Source organism: Synchiropus splendidus, chromosome 9, assembly GCF_027744825.2.
Source record: "Synchiropus splendidus isolate RoL2022-P1 chromosome 9, RoL_Sspl_1.0, whole genome shotgun sequence".
NCBI classification, from domain to species: Eukaryota; Metazoa; Chordata; class Actinopteri; order Syngnathiformes; family Callionymidae; genus Synchiropus; species Synchiropus splendidus.
This window is the reverse complement of record NC_071342.1, coordinates 24,730,880-24,749,943: the sequence shown is the minus strand read 5'-3', so window position 1 is coordinate 24,749,943 and position 19,064 is coordinate 24,730,880. Positions and strand designations below refer to the sequence as shown.

At 44.9% G+C, this 19,064-nt stretch overlaps 2 protein-coding genes across 9 annotated transcripts in view; both read left to right on the top strand.

The window, feature by feature from the left end:
• Window positions 1-102: 102 nt before the first annotated feature.
• Window positions 103-4,385, top strand: thumpd2 (THUMP domain containing 2). Its single transcript, XM_053874211.1, has 11 exons — window positions 103-272; window positions 612-750; window positions 817-1,158; window positions 1,220-1,329; window positions 1,939-2,016; window positions 2,094-2,146; window positions 2,370-2,457; window positions 2,513-2,584; window positions 2,720-2,834; window positions 3,448-3,568; window positions 3,722-4,385. Exons 1-11 carry the CDS (start codon window positions 162-164, stop codon window positions 3,978-3,980), a joined length of 1,488 nt encoding a protein of 495 aa, XP_053730186.1. The 5' UTR covers window positions 103-161; the 3' UTR covers window positions 3,981-4,385.
• A 202-nt stretch (window positions 4,386-4,587) lies between these two features.
• Window positions 4,588-19,064, top strand: part of LOC128764475 (mitogen-activated protein kinase kinase kinase kinase 3-like) — a 34,552-nt gene continuing 20,075 nt past the window's right edge. For all 8 annotated transcript variants that reach the window (XM_053874197.1, XM_053874201.1, XM_053874199.1 and 5 more), the window contains exons 1-14: window positions 4,588-4,817; window positions 14,030-14,087; window positions 14,241-14,331; window positions 14,431-14,495; window positions 14,573-14,628; window positions 14,923-14,970; window positions 15,293-15,335; window positions 15,544-15,616; window positions 15,827-15,958; window positions 16,229-16,291; window positions 16,369-16,450; window positions 16,690-16,806; window positions 18,540-18,618; window positions 18,729-18,787. In XM_053874197.1, the coding sequence (XP_053730172.1) occupies window positions 4,722-4,817; window positions 14,030-14,087; window positions 14,241-14,331; window positions 14,431-14,495; window positions 14,573-14,628; window positions 14,923-14,970; window positions 15,293-15,335; window positions 15,544-15,616; window positions 15,827-15,958; window positions 16,229-16,291; window positions 16,369-16,450; window positions 16,690-16,806; window positions 18,540-18,618; window positions 18,729-18,787 (1,062 nt within the window). In that variant the 5' untranslated portion in view covers window positions 4,588-4,721. The remainder of the gene's footprint in view (window positions 4,818-14,029; window positions 14,088-14,240; window positions 14,332-14,430; window positions 14,496-14,572; window positions 14,629-14,922; window positions 14,971-15,292; window positions 15,336-15,543; window positions 15,617-15,826; window positions 15,959-16,228; window positions 16,292-16,368; window positions 16,451-16,689; window positions 16,807-18,539; window positions 18,619-18,728; window positions 18,788-19,064) is intronic.

Here is a 19,064-nt window from a genome sequence, read left to right as displayed (position 1 = left end):
GGTAACGAATGCATTTTTTACACATCAAATTGAAATCACCTTCTCGATATGTTAATTCGTATTGTTATAGCGCCCCATAGCGGCTGACATTCGCGCGGCAGTTTTCCATGTAAACAAACATGGCGCCTCGCATGAGAGAAATCCATTTGTAGTTGTGGAACATGTCTCCAAATGGAGGACAAGCGTTGCCGGTTCGGTACTTCTGCACGGCCGCTAGTGGGATGGAGCGGTTCTTGGTGGACGAAGTGAAGAAAAAGCTCCAAGCTGAAGAGGTGAGTTCGCTCGCCGCGAGCTCTTAAAACGCTAAAGAAGGTACCGGGCGTTTCGCTGGATCTGACGCGTTAGTAGTGATTGAATGGACGTGAAAAGTGTCAGGACTGTGCAAAGCAGTCCCAGATGGATGGATTAGACATCAGCTTTCGTGGCTCTTCTAAAGCTCAAGTCTTGTCAACACACCATGTCAGGCACAACATTCCCTACAAATCTGGTTTCGTTTCTCCGAATATCGATCATTGAACACAGTCGATCACAGACATGTATCGTTTCCCGTGGATGTGTGTGGTAGTAGTCGTCTCGTTTCAGTCGGCTCCGTGTTGTGTGTGTGTGTTGAGGTGTGCCCACTGGCAGGGAAGGTTCTCTTCAGCTCCCGCGCCAAGGTCACCAGCATCGTGCAACTGAAGTCTGCAGAGAGAATCTTCCTGCTGGTGAAACATGATCCACCTTTCACGCTGGCGGCCCAGACCAACCCAGGTACAGCACAGATGAGAGTGGATTCGTTTGACCAGCTGACCTTCAAATGAAGCCCATCACCCCCAGGCTGCGCAGCCTCGGCTCTGAAGAGCAGACTGTTGGCAGATCCGGAGCCGTGGAGGACTGCCGCGGTGACCTGGAGAGTCCTGCAGAGGCAGCTGTCGGGTCCTCATCGGAAAGTCACATCGCTGAAGGAGGAGCTCTTGAGCTGGGGTGAAGCTCAGAGGCTGGAGACATGTGCTGAAGTGAGAGGAGTCTTCAGAGGTGAAGATGATGAGCCTGGGAGGAAGAGGAAGAGGAGAGATGGGCTGGACAATGAGAGGAACAAGAAGGAGAAGAGCAGTGACAAAGATTCGGAACATTCCGCTCCAGGACGACTGGTGGGCGGCTGCACTGAGGACTCTCTAGGTGGCAGGACTGTTGGCTGTTGGCTGTGCATGTTTAGTTTGACTGTTGTTGACCTTCACAGAATTGAAGGCGAGTGAGAGCGAGGACCAGACGCCGCAGCAGTCAGATGAAGTGTCCTTCAGGATCAGCTGCAAATGTTCTGGAGCCTTGTCCAGATGCCTCAGTGTTCAGGTAGGACATGCTTCAACCCTCAGCTCCTCATTAGTTTCAGTACAGTTGTTTTTATTTTTTTCCTGAGAAATATCGTTCTTTCGATTAAGGAATCAGGTCCACACAGCTCGGGACCATCGGTTCAAACCACATATTGAGCAATTCGAATGTGACGTTTCTAAGGAGCTAAGAGACAGTCAGTGACTGGTCCAGTCCTTAGTTGCTGCCCGAGTACCAGAGCCATGACTAGGACATTAATGTTTTAAGAAACTGTCCGGCAAAAAGTTTGTAAGCCATAATCCTCACCTGAGTTGGAAATGTGGTCTAACGTGTAGAAGTTCTGAAAACGCCGGTGGAAACCTTCCGTGAAGGTTGAAGTGTCCCGATGTCAGCAAAATACCTTTATACCTGGCTGAACCAATGGAGACATTTTTAAAAGGTTGTCCATAATCTGATCATCCTCCTCAGTGGTATGAAAACGCCAGCACATGATTGGTCCTGGCTGTTTATAGCACAAGACTGCTCCCCTCTCTCAGGTGTTCTCAGCCCAGGCGACTGGATATTTTTGTCCAGAGATGGATGGGTTTCTACATGTACGTTTCAGCCACTACACCTGTGCTTACTTTGAAGGAGATCAGCCGGGCTCTAGGCTGCGGACTGAGCCGGGCTCTGGACTGGAAGGTGGATCTGAAGAATCCTCAGCTGGAGGTCTGATGTTTTAAGATTCTCGTCAATCATGTTTGAAAGGATTCGCATTTTAGTTGGCTCTTCCTCTGTTGTTGAAGGTCAGCGTGTACCTGAGTGATGACCTCTGCCTGCTTGGGATCCCTCTGACCCGGTGAGTGAGTCTGCACCTGCCTTAACTGCATGAGGGGCTCAAGGAGCAGCACCCGAGTTATGATGCACCTCTGGGAGCTCCAGCTTATGTTTGTGGTGAAGAGCGGTCTTGAGACTCCACTGACCATGAGATGTTGAGAACCCTGTCCAGGCCTGTTGCTGGAGGACAGTTCTCGTCCATGGTGTCGTCGCGTGCAGTTCTGACGGCCTGTCGTCCTCCTCAGGCTGCCTCTTGCCAGTCGGAGCTACATGAGAACCACGGGGCTCAGGTCTACGGTGGCCTGGGCCATGGGCTCTCTGGCAGCCATACAGGTACCCACACACCCAGGTCCCCGTCAGCTCAGTTAGTGACTGGCTTCTCTTCCAGCCGGGTTTTTGGGTGATCGACCCGATGTGTGGCGTGGGGACACTTTTGATTGAAGGAGCTCAGGAACACCAGGTGAGCTGTAGGACACCATCAGGCTTCTTTGACTTATTCCTGCGAGTCAAGTGTTTGGTAGTGGCTCCGAAGTGTTGGTTTCATTGAGAAGAGATGCCTTTTATTCCAAGCCATTGTTTTCCTCTGGACCTTCAGGATGTCCACTTCCTGGGTGTGGACATAGACGACGGTCAGCTGCTGAAGGCCAGCGAGAACCTGGCATTCGCAGATTTTGGAAACAGGATACATCTGCTGAAAGCTTCGTCCATGGGTCAGTAACGACCCATACACCACCTCGTGTGTGTTGGTTGGTTGTGAGTCTGTTTTCTGCTACATTTTCACCCATTCATGAGCTTCTCTTCCCTTTATTGTCATTCATTTAATGATCAGCAGGAAAATCCTGTTTTTTCATATGCAACCTATACATGTGTACAGACACGCGTTTGTATCTCTCTCCTGGCTGTCACCCTTTCCCCAGCCTTTTCTCCTGAACCTGACCATTCAAAACACATGGCTCACCTGAACCAGGACTCAGGAACCAGGAATCACACTGAAACCCAACTATAATGACCCAGTTACTTTGACCTCTTCATCCTCATATTGAGGCTTGGAACTGGGAAAAATGTTCCCACAAAGCAAAATGTCCTCTCAAGAATGCTGGCTTGTCAAGACTTGGTACTCACGCACAGTTGGAATAATTTTCCAGCAGAAGGTGCACCGAACAGGGTAGAACAGTTTGATCAGCCAGTATTCCTGTCCCATTAAAACGTGCATGAAGGTCTTTTGTTATTGTCTGTTATGATCCTGAAGTTCAGACACAGATTCTTATGAAAATTCCTACCGAATAAAATTTCATTTACAAACACGCCTGCCTCTCGACACAGCTCTTCCTCTGTCCAGCTGCAGCGTAGACGCTGTCATCTGTGACCTGCCATTCGGCAGGAAGTTCGGCACCAAGACCAGCATGATGGCCGACCTGCCTCTGATTCTTGGTGAGATGGAAAGGTAAGGCAAGACTCCCAGACGCATGATGCGCTCCTGTCTTCTATCGTGTGGAGCTCTGGTGGTTTGAGTTTATAAAGCTTTTGCTGCTCTAGTTTTTCAACAAGGCCATGGTTGAACGTGGTTCACCTTTAATCTGCGGTTTAATGCCTGCAGGATTCTCCGTGTCGGTGGGCGCCTGGTTCTGCTCCTGACTCCTCAGCTGTCCTGCCTCCTGAAGAAACTGTTGACTCCTCAAGTCTCTGGACCACCATCGCAGCTGGACCCCCGGGGCTCCTGGTCTGTGCAGGACACAGAGCAAGCAACTGGGCTACAGCCCCTCTCCCGACTGAAGCACCAGGAGACTCACAGAGTCAGCCTGGGCGCCATAGACGGACTCATTCATACATACCTCAAGACTGAACCTGATCTGTGAATTCAGGTGGAAGGTGAAGCAACACTGTTTATGGATGAAAATGTTTTTTAATCTTTGTTTTGATATTTTCAACCAACTACACGGAAGGAAAAGTAAATGGGCATCATTATTTGTAAGAAAAGGAATAAAAGCTGGTATGAACCCATTCATTTTTGCTGTGGCACGTGGAGATTCGTGGATCCCAGCCAGAAAATAATTGTATGAGGCCACTTCTGATCCGTGGAAAGCATCTTCACGAAGACGGCAGCTGAAGTGGAACTGGTGAGCAAGTCAAAGGGATCAAGAGTGAGTGTTGCTGAATTGACAGGCTTTACCCTCTCAACCTGCTGGAGCTCAAGCGTCAACTTGCGCCACCTCGGCGTGTCACCACCCTCATCAGCCATCTGCCAGTGTTGGAGCCAGGCTTAGCCCAGTTTGGCAGTGAGAGGCCAGGTCAGGCCAGGCCACAGAGCCACTCCTTTACAATCCAGTTTGAATTCTTTAACTTTCTGCTGTGAGCTCATACTAACTTTCCAACGAATGTATTTCGTTTTGGAGACCAACATTGTTTGTGGCCGTGGAGGGCTACGCCATGAAGTCCACTGCGCATGCGCATTGCGCAGTGGACGCCATGTTGGAGCTACAGTGCACTCGGGCTCATATTTTCTGACGCCGTATGTTTTTCCCCCAAAAAACTGTGTTCCCGCATCGTTGTAGCCTGTCAACCGTGCGCGATCGGCGACATAGACGACAGCGGCAGTGATGGATTCCAACGTGGATCTGTCCAGGAGGAATCCGCAAGAGGATTTCGAGCTGATCCAGAGGATAGGAAGCGGCACGTACGGAGATGTGTACAAGGTAAAGTGGCTGCTGCTGCTGCTGTTGCGTCCATTGTCGGACACAGTACTTGTACACCCGAGGCTCAGATGGACCACTACATGCCCACGTTTCGTGGTCGCTGAAATGTTGGTTTCTTGTAAATCCAGCCAATGACATACGTTCAGTGCAGTATCAGAGAAAACTGGAAACTACTACCATTTTGTACCTCTCGGCTGTGGTTAAATGAGCTTGTTTTTATTAACGTTGTGCCTCTGGTTAGTGGTTCTTAGCGTCGCTCTTTGTTGGTTTGCCTTGTCTTTCCATCCTTGAAGTTAGTGGCGTCCTTTATTGATGACGGCCACTCGTATCGATCCTGTTTGCAGTCAAAATAAAGGAACTTGCTGTCAATGTTTTGCTATAGACTCGTGTTAAGTCTTCCAATGGGTCGTTCTTGCTTGAATTGCATGCTGAGCTAAATCCATTACACCTTGTTTTAACAAATTCCCAGGCTTAATCAGTTTTTTAGCCTTTAGCTGTCCGAGAATGGGCGCAAGTGCGTTATTAGCAACTGGCGGCTAACTTAGCTCGAGCTGTTTCTGGGGAACGTTGCCTCCTCCACATAAACAAACTGCGGATTGAAGGCGAAATTCACTCGCTGACTTACGAACAAGTGCCCATGGTGTTGTATTTGTGAACAAAGTGGGGCTGTGTGCCTCGGTGTGGCCCTGCTACTTGGTTTTGTCGTCATTTGACAGCTGCCATCAAGTCCAGTTGGGCTAAATCACTCCGGAGGAACAATAACAGCGAGCGCATCAGGCGCTGTGCTGCTGCTGCTCTGCTGCCGAGCGTCATGTTTCTGGAGTGTTTCAGTACATGTGTCCATGTTTGTGGATGGGACTTCTGTTTCTATGAAGGGGGTATTTGCTCTCTTCACGGCAGTATCATTAGTAAAGGCCCAGGGCTGGACGCAGCCGAGAGCCCCGATGAGAGGCATTTCCTGAAGTGCCACTACAGGTGCTACGCATGGCGACTACACGCGCACGCACGCGCACACACACACACCGTGCAAGTAGTGGGACAACTAAATGTAAAGAGAGTGAGAACCTCGGTCATCTGCCTGAGTGTATAGCTGCTGCTTTTATGCAATTGAGGAGTCAGTTACAGTAACTATAGCTCACATTTTAGATCAGTGTAAATAAACTGCTTATTCGTCTGTGTATTCACATGACATTGGCCACTAACTAATCATTGTAAAGTACTTATCAGTGTGTCATTGTGACTGACTAGATTTTACCCAGGACTGGTGAACCAAAAGTTCACTGGAAACAACATCTTACTGACTGATTATTGACCGCTCCCCTTTCTGAACTGTTATCTTAGTATCGTGATCACAGTAGCAGTAAAAGGTATGTGGAGTGTTCAATGTAATATTTGGATGACACTCAAGCAACAGTATCACCGACTGAAACTTTCTGAAGTTACAGTTCGGAGAAACACACAGGCAGAATTTTGGCTCGCTCCTTTGGCTTATTTCAGGTCAGCGATGTCACTGAAGTGAACTGTTCTTCTCAGCTCATGCCACAGGATTCTGGCTTGGGCCGTCCCTTTTTTTCTTGATGAGAGCTGTCCTGGTTGAATGAAGCACCAAACTAAGGCCACCATACTTCATAGTTTGTGTTCAATGCAGCCAGGGAACACATCTTTGGTTTGCTTGCCCACAGAACATTCTGCTTTTTCTGAGAGCTACAAATCCGCGTGTGCGAGATAACAGGGCACCGAGGTCAGGTGAAAAATATGCTGTTTGCCATGTTATTTTTTCTAGTCTAGTCTAGTCGACCTTAACTGTGGTGACCGTCTTTTCATGCATCCCTCTGAGGAGGGCGATTAATCCTGCATGTGTTTTGTAGCTTCTTTGTACACATATTTCTATACATTACCACAAACAATGGAACAGTGTTCCCAAATGTTCTTTACATTTGACGCAGTTGTCAGGCTTGTCTGTACATATGTCTACTTTGTTACTTGATATTTGTCAACAGAGAGGTACTGAGAGGTTTTCAGGTCTTTAGCCCCGAGCTGACGAGTCTTCTCGAACTCATTGCGGATTCTGTGCTGTGCTCCTGCAGTCATTTCAGGTCAGCCTCTCCAAGGGAAGTATGTCCATCAGAATTGTGGATGGTGAACGTCAAGGCCCATGTCGATACAATTATCCTTTTGACTTGCATGAAGTCGGAGTCACAGCTCTTTGGAGAGTCGCTTGTGTGTGCACCATAGCTCCTGTCAGGCTGTTTAAGAACAGCTCTCTAAATGGCAAACTGAAAAGCGGAGTTGGCTGACTTCTGACTTTGAGTAGCTTTGGAATGATAATTAGTGATGAGGTTTTTCCACCTGCATGTGTTGCATGTTTTATCCAGTAAAACACGAAAACAGAAAACAATTTCTGAACACGTGTTGTTTTGACTTGGTTGAATCTTAAACCTGACTATCTCTAGTGTTTTGTTCCAAATCACCATTCAGTCCAACCATACTGATGCAGCAACACAAGTACTTGGAAAGTGGACATCTTTATGGATAAAGAGAAATGAAGATGTTCTTGATCAAAGATACAGCTTTGTATTAATGAAGTAAAACTGGCTTGTCAACTATTTTGCATGTATCATCATTAGTGCTATGATCACACCGCTAATATTATTATTATTATTACACTACATTGTTATTATAACTGTTTAGTACAGTTAGAGTTTCAGTTGTACGTCACACCTCAACAGTGAGACCCACTGCTGCCTTGTCAGTAATGTTCACGTTGGACAGTGTTACACATGATCTGATGTAATTCTTTGTTGTGACCCAAACTGTATGTCATGTATCATCGTCAGAAAAAAGTGGTATGGAAGTCACTAACTATTTCACTATTTTTGAAGTATAGAAAATAGTTTAATTTTCAAATAGGAACGAGAAAGAGGAACAATCTAGTGTATATCTGTCATCCCAGTACATGGGAAATGTACTTCCCACCTTTCGTTGAGTCATATTTAGTTGTATAATTTAAGTACTTAACAGAGGTTTAAAGTGTTGCTCACCTGCAGTTGAGTTTTTCTAAGGTATTTTTATTGTTATTTGGTCTTCTGAAAGGTATTACCGTAATTTCCGGACTATAAGCCGCTACTTTTTTCTCGCGGTCTGAACCCTGCGGCTTATAAAACGATGCGGCTAATATATTGATTTTTACAGGGATATTCCAATCAATCGGCCACCGATTATGAATGGCTGAACTGGTTGTGATCTGTGAATGCCGACCACTGCCTGTCATTGCTGGTCACAAAATCCGGTCACATGTGACAGCAGCCGTTCTGATGAGGCACCGCCCGCGGTTTGTGATGCGTCTGCTCCTCCCTCCCGACTCGCCACTCGCTTGGCAACGGCGTGTCTAATGCGGAAGCTTTTTTCAGTCTGTCATGTCAAGTTTGCGTCCTGCAGCACATGCACGTTAAAGGGCGTCAACGCCACGAATTCAATACGATATTTAAAACACCAGCACTTGACGGAGCACAGAGAGTTTTCTGGTGCTCATGAAAGTGAAACTGCAGCGGTCACTCGCGACACTCGCCGGTCTGAGCGTGACGTTCAGAACGCGAAGCATATTGCCCGAGAAATAATCATTAATTTCACCGCGCCAGATGAGCAGCCTTTCTCAGGTGTCGTTTTAAGACGGAATCAACCGGGACCGAATCCGCTGCAGTCTTGTGTGTGTCAGATGCAGCGTTCGCGGTGAATCTGAAACGTTTGCAACCGTCCAGAGCGAGAACTTTCATGAAAGAGGTTGAAGACAGCTGCTTCAGTTGAGTGCTCTCCCTGTCTCTCGGAGCATCCCGAGTTTTTAGAGTCTAATGAACATGCTCTTTGCTGGCAAAAATATTGAGCTTCGTCACATCAAACCGATGACATCACGGGCGTTTTATTTACCTTTAAAGCGCTCAAATTGCGCTGTTTTCGCCCGCGTGTCCGCAGCTCTGCTGACAGAGACGATCTACTGGAGGGTGAAAACAGCGCTTTCTGAACACTTTAAATGTAAATAAGATGTGAGGAGTTCATGACTGGAGTTCAGAACATTGGCAAGATTGTTTCATGAGTCAGTCTCGACACTGGACCCCGTTTTCAAAACTAGTACTAGAGGATCGCTAGAAGTGATCCTCATGCATTTTCTGTGGCGCAGACAGCAACGGTGCACCCGCGGCTTATAGAGCGGTGCGGCTTATGTATGAACAAAATCCATTTTCCTTCTTAGATTTGGTGGGTGCGGCTAATATTCCGGTGCGCTCTGTAGTCCGGAAAATACGGTAGATGTTTACTCGTGTTTGTGTAATTTCTCTTGGAATCATATTCAATTCCTCAGCCATTGGAAATTATTTATTTATTTGTTTTATGATTGATTCCAGACATTGATTCATGGGCTTCCTTGTAGGACACGTGGGTCTGACCATGTTCTCCTTGAAGTCACGGCGGAGAGTTCTTGTTCTGGTTGGACCTGTCATGCACTCCTGTGAAATGTTTTAGTCAGACTGCATCATCATGTGTTTTCCTTGCAAACATGTCCTACTGAACCGAAACATGTAAACAAACCAGTGTGCATACAATGGTCCTGTCTTGACGATTGAAAATTACACACTGGCTGGGAAAGTTACTATTTATGTGAAAAGTGTATTTTTATTCGACCCAAAAAGGTTTACGCCGCTTTTAATTAGTAAATCTTTCTAGTTTATCTGTTCGCATGACTCACACTTTTTCTCTGCCTTTCAATTTTCGTTATCACTGTTTCCCAAAAATGTCCCAAGCTGCCGGACGTGTTTGATAAGGTGTAACCGAAGATGCTCTGCAATCTGAACTGAACATTCAAGTTGGAGCTCTTTGGTGTTTAATGTGTTGCTGACACAGACACAGACAGTCTAGTTCCCGAGATAATCCTCAAGAATTTAAAGAGTTGATCTCTCCAATCTGGCACCAACAGAAACCACACAGTATGAAGTGTCTTGTTAGATGTTCTGAAGGCTGCAAGTCTCTGGTGATGGTCAAATTTTACTATTGTGTTTTGTGAATGTGTCAGCCCAAACCATCAGATTATGGGATGTCACTTGGAAGAGCAGACGGCCATGGTGAACCTCATTGATCGCTATATTTGCTTCCACTGCCTGGTGAGAACTTGTGGCTTGGACAGGAATGCTGGGCAGCAAGGCAAGTGTGAACTGTAGTACCGTGTTTCCCCAATGTTTCCTAATGCTGCCGCCACTGTGAGCTCAGGTTTGTGACAGAATTCTCCCTGCAAAAGCACCATACCTTGATGATTCATTTTAAAATCTCAGACTAATGAAATTCCTAAGTGTTCCTCGAGGCAGGTTGAAACAGGTTGATGGTTTACAGAGCCCCCAGTGAACCGCGAGAAAAGGAGCAACAAGCTGAATCATTATCTTGTTACTTATTTATAATCACGCTGCAGCATCAATTAATGGCCAGTCATTATTCGAATGGTAACCTCTTCACATTCTAACGTTTTCAACACTTCAACTGCTTATGTGTGATAAAGGCAATAAAGTTCCATCTGTTTAAGTAGTTATTGTTTTGAAGTAATTATCTGAACACAATTTAAAGGTTTTTATTGTTCCCAAATGAGTCCTTATTGTCATAACTCCTAATGTGAAATGTGCAGACTTCCATTGCAGTGCAAAACTTCATCAAAGTAACAGATCAACCGTTTTCCACCGTGTAGCTTTGTCTCTCCAGTGTAAAGGATGACATCAATCCTTGTTGCTCCTGTTTTTACATTCCATCATGTCAGGTGTTTGAAGTGAAATGAGCAGCGTCACTGTTCTCCATGGACGATTTCTCATGATTGCAACCATGCTAGCAGCTGGCGTCCGACCCACAAGTCGTGCGCTCAATGACTTAAGCCCTCTTTATCTCTAGGAACTAATCATTAGTGTCAATATTGAAGTAGGAAAGTCGTGCTCTGCTTGCTGTGGTAGTGACAGCACGGGGTGATTTCTCTGCTTCATCATCTTGGTCATAATGAAGACACAATATGGATTGTTGAATGCCGGAAAGAAGGGAAAGCTGAGCATGATCGGTTTTAAAGACATTCCGTCAGACTGGCTGCATTCGTCAGTGTGTAGGCGCTCAGCTTCCTCACACACTCTTTCTGGAGATATCATTGGTGTTGGTTCTTTTAGCTCTGTTGGGCTGTTCTCACGGCAAGCCACAGAAGTGAACGCAAGTGTCAGTCTGAAGTTGCTCAGTATTTACTGTTGCGCAGGATGTGATGTCACCGCTGTTTGTATAGACGGACGGTTTGTGTTTCTCAAGGTGAATGTGGTGACTTGTCTTTGAGGAAGTGGACAGACAATGGCCCTTAGCTGGAAGAGGACTTATCATCATTCTGGTAATCCAGACCATTTGAACCTAATAATGAAGGAAATCAGAAAGGCTCCGCTTATCACCTCCCCAGGACACGTAGATAAACGTCACGGCACGTTTCACCTGTGACACGGACAGTTACATAAGGGCTAGTTCGGCTGCTACCCTTGTATACTAAAGACGCCTTTGATTCAGAGGAACAAAACATATGAGATGCAGAGGTGTGTATGAAAATATGTGTGTGAAGTTCATAGGAACATTTAGGTGACTTGTCAGTAGACGTTTTCAATGTTGTGCTGGAGATAATTGCTGTGAGGACACAACAGGGGATGCTGTCCTATCGACTTTAATAGTCAAATATTGAGGTCCTGACTCCCGTAGTTGGAGTGGGATGTGACACATCACCTTAGCAGACGAATAATCACAAGATGGGTCGAGAAGGTCATCTACCTGTGGCAAGTTCTTCTCCAGACGAGAAATGCTGAAAGAAGAATACTACTAAAACCATGGTGTGATTCTCAACACATGCCGTTTCTGTTTAGGTTGGCCAGCATTCTTTGCCCCCCTCCACTTCCTGTTTTATTATTCATGGCTCGGGAGCACAATTTCACTCTTCTGTCTTTTACTCGGCAGCCTCTCGAGCGCCAACTCTGCTAATGTCCTGCACAAGACTTAGCAGTGGTTTCATGAATGATTTCCTCCTGCACAACCTCCAGTGTGCGAGGCTGCCACGCTGAAGGAACGCATCAGCCCTCACTTCCTGTGTTCTATTGTTTCTCACTGATCCATCACAGGACGTGGCACACAAGCATGCCGCGTCACACAAACAGATGACAAACACACAAGGCTGCATTCAGAATTCTTGATTCAAACTGGCCCTTTCATCCTCACTGCTAGTCGTCATATGTGAGAAGGAGGCCTCCTAAAATCCTACGCTTTGTTGCGTGCGCATGGACTGGAGCAGCGCTGAAAAGATTTTTTGCTCGTGATTTGTAATGCACCTCATGTTGTGGTCAACAGAAAAAAATGTAAAATGAATGATCGTAATAATCACAGAAATTACGAGGAGAAATGCTTGACTTCCAACAAGACAAATATATAATAAATAACAAGACATTTTTTTTTAATCATCCTTCCTGTCAGTATTTTCCTGTTTGTCCAGTACACTGTTAAAATCAAATCTGATTTATTCTGCTGTACGATACGCAGTACACACTTACCCTATGTAAACACATGTGCCAGGATGTAGTTCATTATTGAATGTAGAGTTAAGTTAGAATACTGGTTCAATAGCAAATCCTGTTTGCATCCACATGGACTAAACAGAGTCCACAAAGGATCAGAGTAGCTTGGCTGATGGCAGCCGACATTCTCATCCTAGTGACTGCACTGCAGGACGTCTCAAGACAAACGAGGGCTTGACAGGTGAACAACGACCCGCATGTTTACAGCCTCAGCTGACTGACTCTTGTTGCTGTTCGTGCCATCAGAACACCAAACTCAGCAGTTCAGCGTGCTCACAGTAACAGCTGTGGTCTCTCTGATCTTTCACCTTTTAGTTTACACTGCTTCCACTTGATGTGTTGTTTCTGATTTGTCACAAGTCTGTCATCTCTGTTCCAGGCCAAACTCCTTAAACTCTAGTGTAAATGTCAAGCCGAGTGATTTACTTTCATTGAACTCTGATGTTGTGTTTGGAGTAGCAGCCATATTCCTGTTGGACCTTCATGTGTTCAGTGGGCATGCTGCAGAAGGCCTTCTTCTTCTGAGGTCTCAGAGAGTGGAGTCGTCCCTCCTGACCTTCAAGTCTGGTTTTCTGTGGAAAGACACAGACCTAGAGCAACTGTGGTTTGTTATAACCATTTCAATGTTTAAAGGATGTTTTCCTATTGAACAAGTCTAAAGCAGACGCAGGAATGACCAGAGACAGACAAGTAGTCTGAATCTGTGAGAATAACAAAATGACAACTTTGTCTCGAGAGACATAGAAATATAACTGTTGTAGTCAGTATTTTAGGCATTTATTATGTTGTGCCACCTTGTGTGTACCAGTGAAGGAAGCGTTGTCACATATTTGATTCAGCGCCACCTATGTCTCCCACAACCTGTCAGGGGAAACACTTGTTTTACTGATTGATGTACTCATGAGACCATGTTTGGAATTGGTCTGTCATTTTCTAGCTGACTGTGAGTAATGCTGTATGAGTCATGGCCATTATCATTTACAACCTAACCTTTTTTTACTTGTCTTGAACATGTGGTGGTGTGCAGCGTCTTCTTTTTTTAATGGCAGTCCTAACGCCCAAGTCATTATTCACAACTTCAGTGAAATTTCTTGAGGTATGATGTCGGTGAAGGCCAGTCATCTTTCAGTATAAACACCGTCGTCGTCCTGCAGTGCTCTTTTCTTGATGTGAATCATTGAGGTGCTGCTCTAGTTTTGCCTCCCCTAAAAACATGAGGAACGATTGATGATTATATTTCTACCAACTATTCAGAGAACCATGTGGCTTGGGGCCACTAAATGAGGATGACTACTCGATAGTCTTCATCTTAATCAAGTGTGTGATAATCTGAACTGTGTAGTAATATCATACTGAGATTATTCAAGAGTGACAACTGGTATTCTCATGCCATTCATTCAACTTCAGACCAACTGCCTCATACGCCATCATATATATACTGTGGGCTGAAAATCACATGACTTTTGAGGAAAACTTTGCTAAAGTGAGGGATGACATGAGCTGGCTGAATTTCTTCAAAATGTATCACTTGAATATATAATTGAATAAGTCGTTGACTATTTCAAGTGCAGGTCACTAACTGTAATGCTTTTCCGTCTATAGGCACGAAATGTGAACACAGGGGAGCTTGCTGCTATCAAAGTCATCAAACTGGAACCAGGTGAGTTCCACTCAGCTTCTTTCTATTCTTATTCAAAATTCAAGTTTGCTTTCCTCAAGGTCCCAGTTCATCAATGTCAGTGTACATTTTTGTTTTTGCTTGAACCTGTAATGTCACGGTGATCCAGACTATATCCTGATTATTCCACTGCAGGCGAGGACTTTGCCGTTGTCCAACAGGAAATCATCATGATGAAGGACTGCAAACACTCTAACATCGTGGCCTATTTTGGCAGTTATCTGAGGTGTGTTTGCGGCGCATCATATTTGGTTCCTTATATTTGGCAGTCATGTGAGCCAGGGATTTGGATAAGCAAATCATGAATGCTTCTGCGTGTCTCCAGGAGAGATAAACTGTGGATCAGCATGGAGTACTGCGGAGGCGGATCTCTGCAGGACATCTATCACGGTAATGAACAAGAAAACAAGTTCATGGACGAGTTGAGTTTCCGTCCACACTGACATCCGTGACTTCTCTCCTTCTAGTCACTGGGCCCCTTGCAGAATCACAGATTGCCTATATGTCAAGGGAGACCCTGCAGGTACTTCTGCTATATTGTTGATGCAGTTAGCACTAATATCCACTATTGTGACCAGTGATCACCAGGAGTTTGTAGTTTAGTTCTCCACACTTTTGTATTAGAATTTAAAATAATAAATAAATAAACTTTTCCTGGTGTTGCATTTTCCAATAATTTGCATTTATCATTGTTGTATTATTGTGCTCATTAAGTTGTATCTTGTGACTGAAGTACATTCAAATTAGTGTTTTCTGTCACACATTTTTTGTTGGGTTCTTTTCGTGACATGTTGAAAATGTATGACTTTTTCTGCAGGGCCTATATTATCTACATAACAAGGGCAAAATGCACAGAGACATAAAGGTAAGTCCAGAGTGAGCTGACACTCTCGACCTTCAGATGTGAATGAGTTTTCACCTCTAGACAGCATCGTCAAGCTGCTGCACTGACTTTGCTGTTTTTCCCGTTTATCATTGTCCTACTTGAATGAAAGCACATGCCAGTTTTTCCTTTCGGGATTTTGATAATGCCACTTTTACTTCTCTAGTTGTTTGTCCCTTATCTAATTGTTCGAGCTGCTGTGACCGTTTTGGTCCAGTGAACTTTAATCAGGCAGATTTGTAGTGACATGGAGTGAGATTTCATGTGCTTGATTTTGATGCGTGACTTGTTTGTCTCATGACAGGGAGCCAACATCCTTCTGACAGACAATGGCTACGTGAAATTAGGTAAGAGAGGCCAGAAACCCCCTCCATCAACTTCAAGTTCAGGTTTCGATGCGTCGTCATGGCGGCAGTTCCTGAAAGAAAACTTAGAGGATTTATCTTTCTTCTCCTGAGTTTGTTTATACTGCCAGTCTCCTGTAGTCCTTTTTTCTTCTCACCTCAATCTGTCGTTTCCTTTCTCTTCTTCTCACCCATCTTTTTTCTCCCTCAGCTGACTTTGGAGTTTCAGCCCAGATCACAGCCACTCTGGCCAAAAGGAAGTCATTCATTGGAACGCCGTACTGGTGAGCTGTGCTTGTTTTCTTAATTGGATCCCGCATGGTGTTTTCAGCACGGACTTGTGTTCTGCTGCTGTGCATGAGTGACACTCAATCTGAAAAAAGACAATGCTGTAGCAGTGGAATAATCACCCAGTGTGTTGCTGTGCTGTGTGTAGATGTATTGAGTGGATGAGAGGCGAGGCGACTGACTCTAGTATTTGGCTTACTCCCCAGGATGGCTCCAGAAGTAGCTGCAGTAGAGAGGAAAGGGGGTTATAACCAGCTGTGTGACATCTGGGCTGTGGGTATTACAGCCATAGAACTGGCTGAACTTCAGCCACCGATGTTTGACCTTCATCCCATGAGGTAAAGTTGAGAACTGCCTTTTAATTGTGGGCGTTTGACCCTGCACTGTGAAAGTGTGGTGATAATATTTGCAAAGTATTCTGAATAAAACGAACTAAATGTAATATTGTTGAAACAGTGGTGTCACGCACATACTTTTCTAGCTACACTGTTTTGCAGATCAACTTTTTTGTTGATCAAAATCTTGAATACGTTATTGAAAACAGACTCTCTTCAATGAAGTGTGCAATCATGCATGGCATTGATGTTGTCTATGATTTGTCCCCACAGAGCCTTGTTCCTCATGACCAAGAGTAATTTCCAGCCTCCTAAGTTGAAAGATAAACTCAAGTGGTGAGATTTGCTTGCTGGCGCTGCGTCTAATGATAATTGCTCAGGGTTTTTACACGGCTTTCTTCTGATGTGAACAGGACCAACAACTTTCACCATTTTGTCAAGCTGGCTCTGACGAAGAATCCAAAGAAGAGGCCAACAGCAGAGAAGCTGCTTCAGGTGAGAACTGAAATCATTTTTGGCAGATGGGAACATGCAGAGGATGGGTGTGTGTCATGAGGATGGAGGAGGTGAAGGCATTGCTGACTGCAGCCTGAGGCCTCCATCATTTTCTAGGATAAATGACATCCTTTTGGGTGATGAGATTTGAAGCTCTAAAAAGTGTCTCATTACACCAAATGCGTTTTTGGGAATCATTAAATAATCTTTCATGACGTTTGTCCTTTCTGTCCGTGTAGCATCCGTTTGTGTCGCAACCCCTCAGCCGGACGCTGGCCATCGAGCTGCTGGACAAGGCCAACAACCCCGACCACAGCAGCTTCAACGACTTGGACGACGACGAGCCAGAGCCGGAGGTAACCTTTCCCCTTTCATTTTTCCCCACATATTTGATCGGTCCACACAGAAGTGATTTTCGCTTTTTCCCCTCCTCATTATTTCTCTGGATTCTTGTGACTATGTTTCTTTTCCACCTCAGTGGATTCAGAATCTGCCTCAGTTGATTCATTTTCCTGCCCTTTGTCCTCGTTTTCCCCCTCACCTCTTTTTTTTTTTTTTTTTTTACTCATCTCCCAACTTGTAGCACCTCCCTCTTTCCTTTCCCTTCTTCTTCCCTTCTGATTGTTCCGTCCTCGCTTTAAATCCCCTCTCCTCTGCCAACTCTTCCATCTCAGTTTAAGTACAGGGGTCATTTCCTACCGATAAGCCCTGGCGCCCGGCGAGCACCTCGATTTGCAGCCCGCAGGAAGGTACTATAGTGGGCTGCGGTGTCTGTGGTGATTGCGTTCTAACAAGTTTGATCAGACATGGTTTGTCAACTGTTGTCATGGAAACTGCGTCTGGCCAGCCAATATCTGAGTGTGGCTTGTCCTCCCTCAGAACGGATTAAATGTGGTCGATCAAAACAACACATGTTGTGCAACAACGTTATGCCTGACACTTTCATATTTAAAACTAACTTTTGTTAATTGTGATAAATTTACAGAATGTTATCAGTTGCATTATAAGTGCTAATATCTCTCGATTATACTTCTTAGAAAAGGAAGTAGTAATTTTAAATAAATTGTATACAGGTCTTAGGAGTCACACTGTATAACTACTGTAAATGTTGTCATATGTCAGGATGAGCTTTCCAGCGTTTCCCATTATCACAAGCCAGACATAAACCACAGAAGCATTTAGATGGACCAAAATGGAACAAGTCCGTGGTAGGAAAGTTGCCCTGAGGCGGTATATTGAAATGTTCAGAAGTAAAGTGTATAATAATACACCTGCAATGCATTAACGTTTTCTGTCTGACTATCAAGGCACTAACAGAACAGAATTAATGATGAAATGAGTCATTGCATCATTCATACGTTATGTGGACCGCAGTTGAGTGCAGTTTAGTCCTGTGCTGTTTGCCGGAGGACATTTGCAGTGTTGATGTGTTGTGTGGCTTTTGTTTTACCCTGAGTGATGCCTGACGAGCATGGTCCTGATCTTGCTGCGTTTTCTCCATTTTTAAAATCAGAAACATGGTTACAAGCATGGATCTTGTTCTTTAGATATTCCTTATTGTGGTGCATTGGGCGCTCCAGACTGACAGCCAGGCGTCTCATCTTTTTGTAGCATTAACTGCCATTTCTTCAAATTGCAGACCAAGCACGATTTCAGAAACTTAAGAAAGTCTCCAAATCCCCAAGAAAATATGAAATACATTTTGTCTAATTGGCTGCATGCATCAAATATATGGATAAGTATTTGAAATATATGCAATATAAAATATGTACTTAGACGTATGTAAAGTTCCTGGAATTTGCTCCTAAAGGGGTAAATGATTTTTGTTGTTTTGGACATCTTCCAGTGGTTTTCTTTCTTGTGGTTGAATTATTATTACCTCCACTGTGACCCCACCTCAGATGGTGCGTTGTGTTTGTGAGAAGTGATGGAACACTTCAGTAACGGGTGCTGCTGGCTGTCATGTTGCAGGATTACTGTGCAGCAAGGTGTTAGTGCTGTTATCCTCCCAAAACATCCTCTCCAGATGAACAGTGCTGAACATGACACCTTTGACATTTTATCTAACGCTAGGTGTCCTTTCTTCCAGTCCCCAGTGTCTGTTCCTCATCGCATTCGTTCTACCAGCAGGAGCACCAGAGAGGGGAAGACTCTATCTGAAATCAACTGTGAGACTCTTCCTAATTGTCTCACCATATGTATCATTTAAGAGTAAAACTGCCATTGATTGAGAATATATAGTATTTTCCAAGATGTTTGAATCCTGTCTTTTTCTCAGTTGGCCAGGTGAAGTTTGATCCTCCTTTGCGGAAAGAGACAGAGCCTCATCATGAACCGGTGAGTCTCATATCACATTGGTCATTTCTGTGTGTGAGTGTGCGACTATGTTTGTGTGACTTTCCACATTACCAGCATGACAAATCCTCACGTGATCACAGGGGCCACCTCCGACCACTGCGGGTTTGTTTGTCTGCATGATACGTTTGTCTACACACTGGGGTAACGGCAGTTTTAAAAGGGTTAAAATGAATCTCTGATACTATGACATGATGTTGAGTTTTGGCACAGTAAAGACGAACAGAACAAAGTTAGAAGAGTCAGAGGTGAAGTTCCT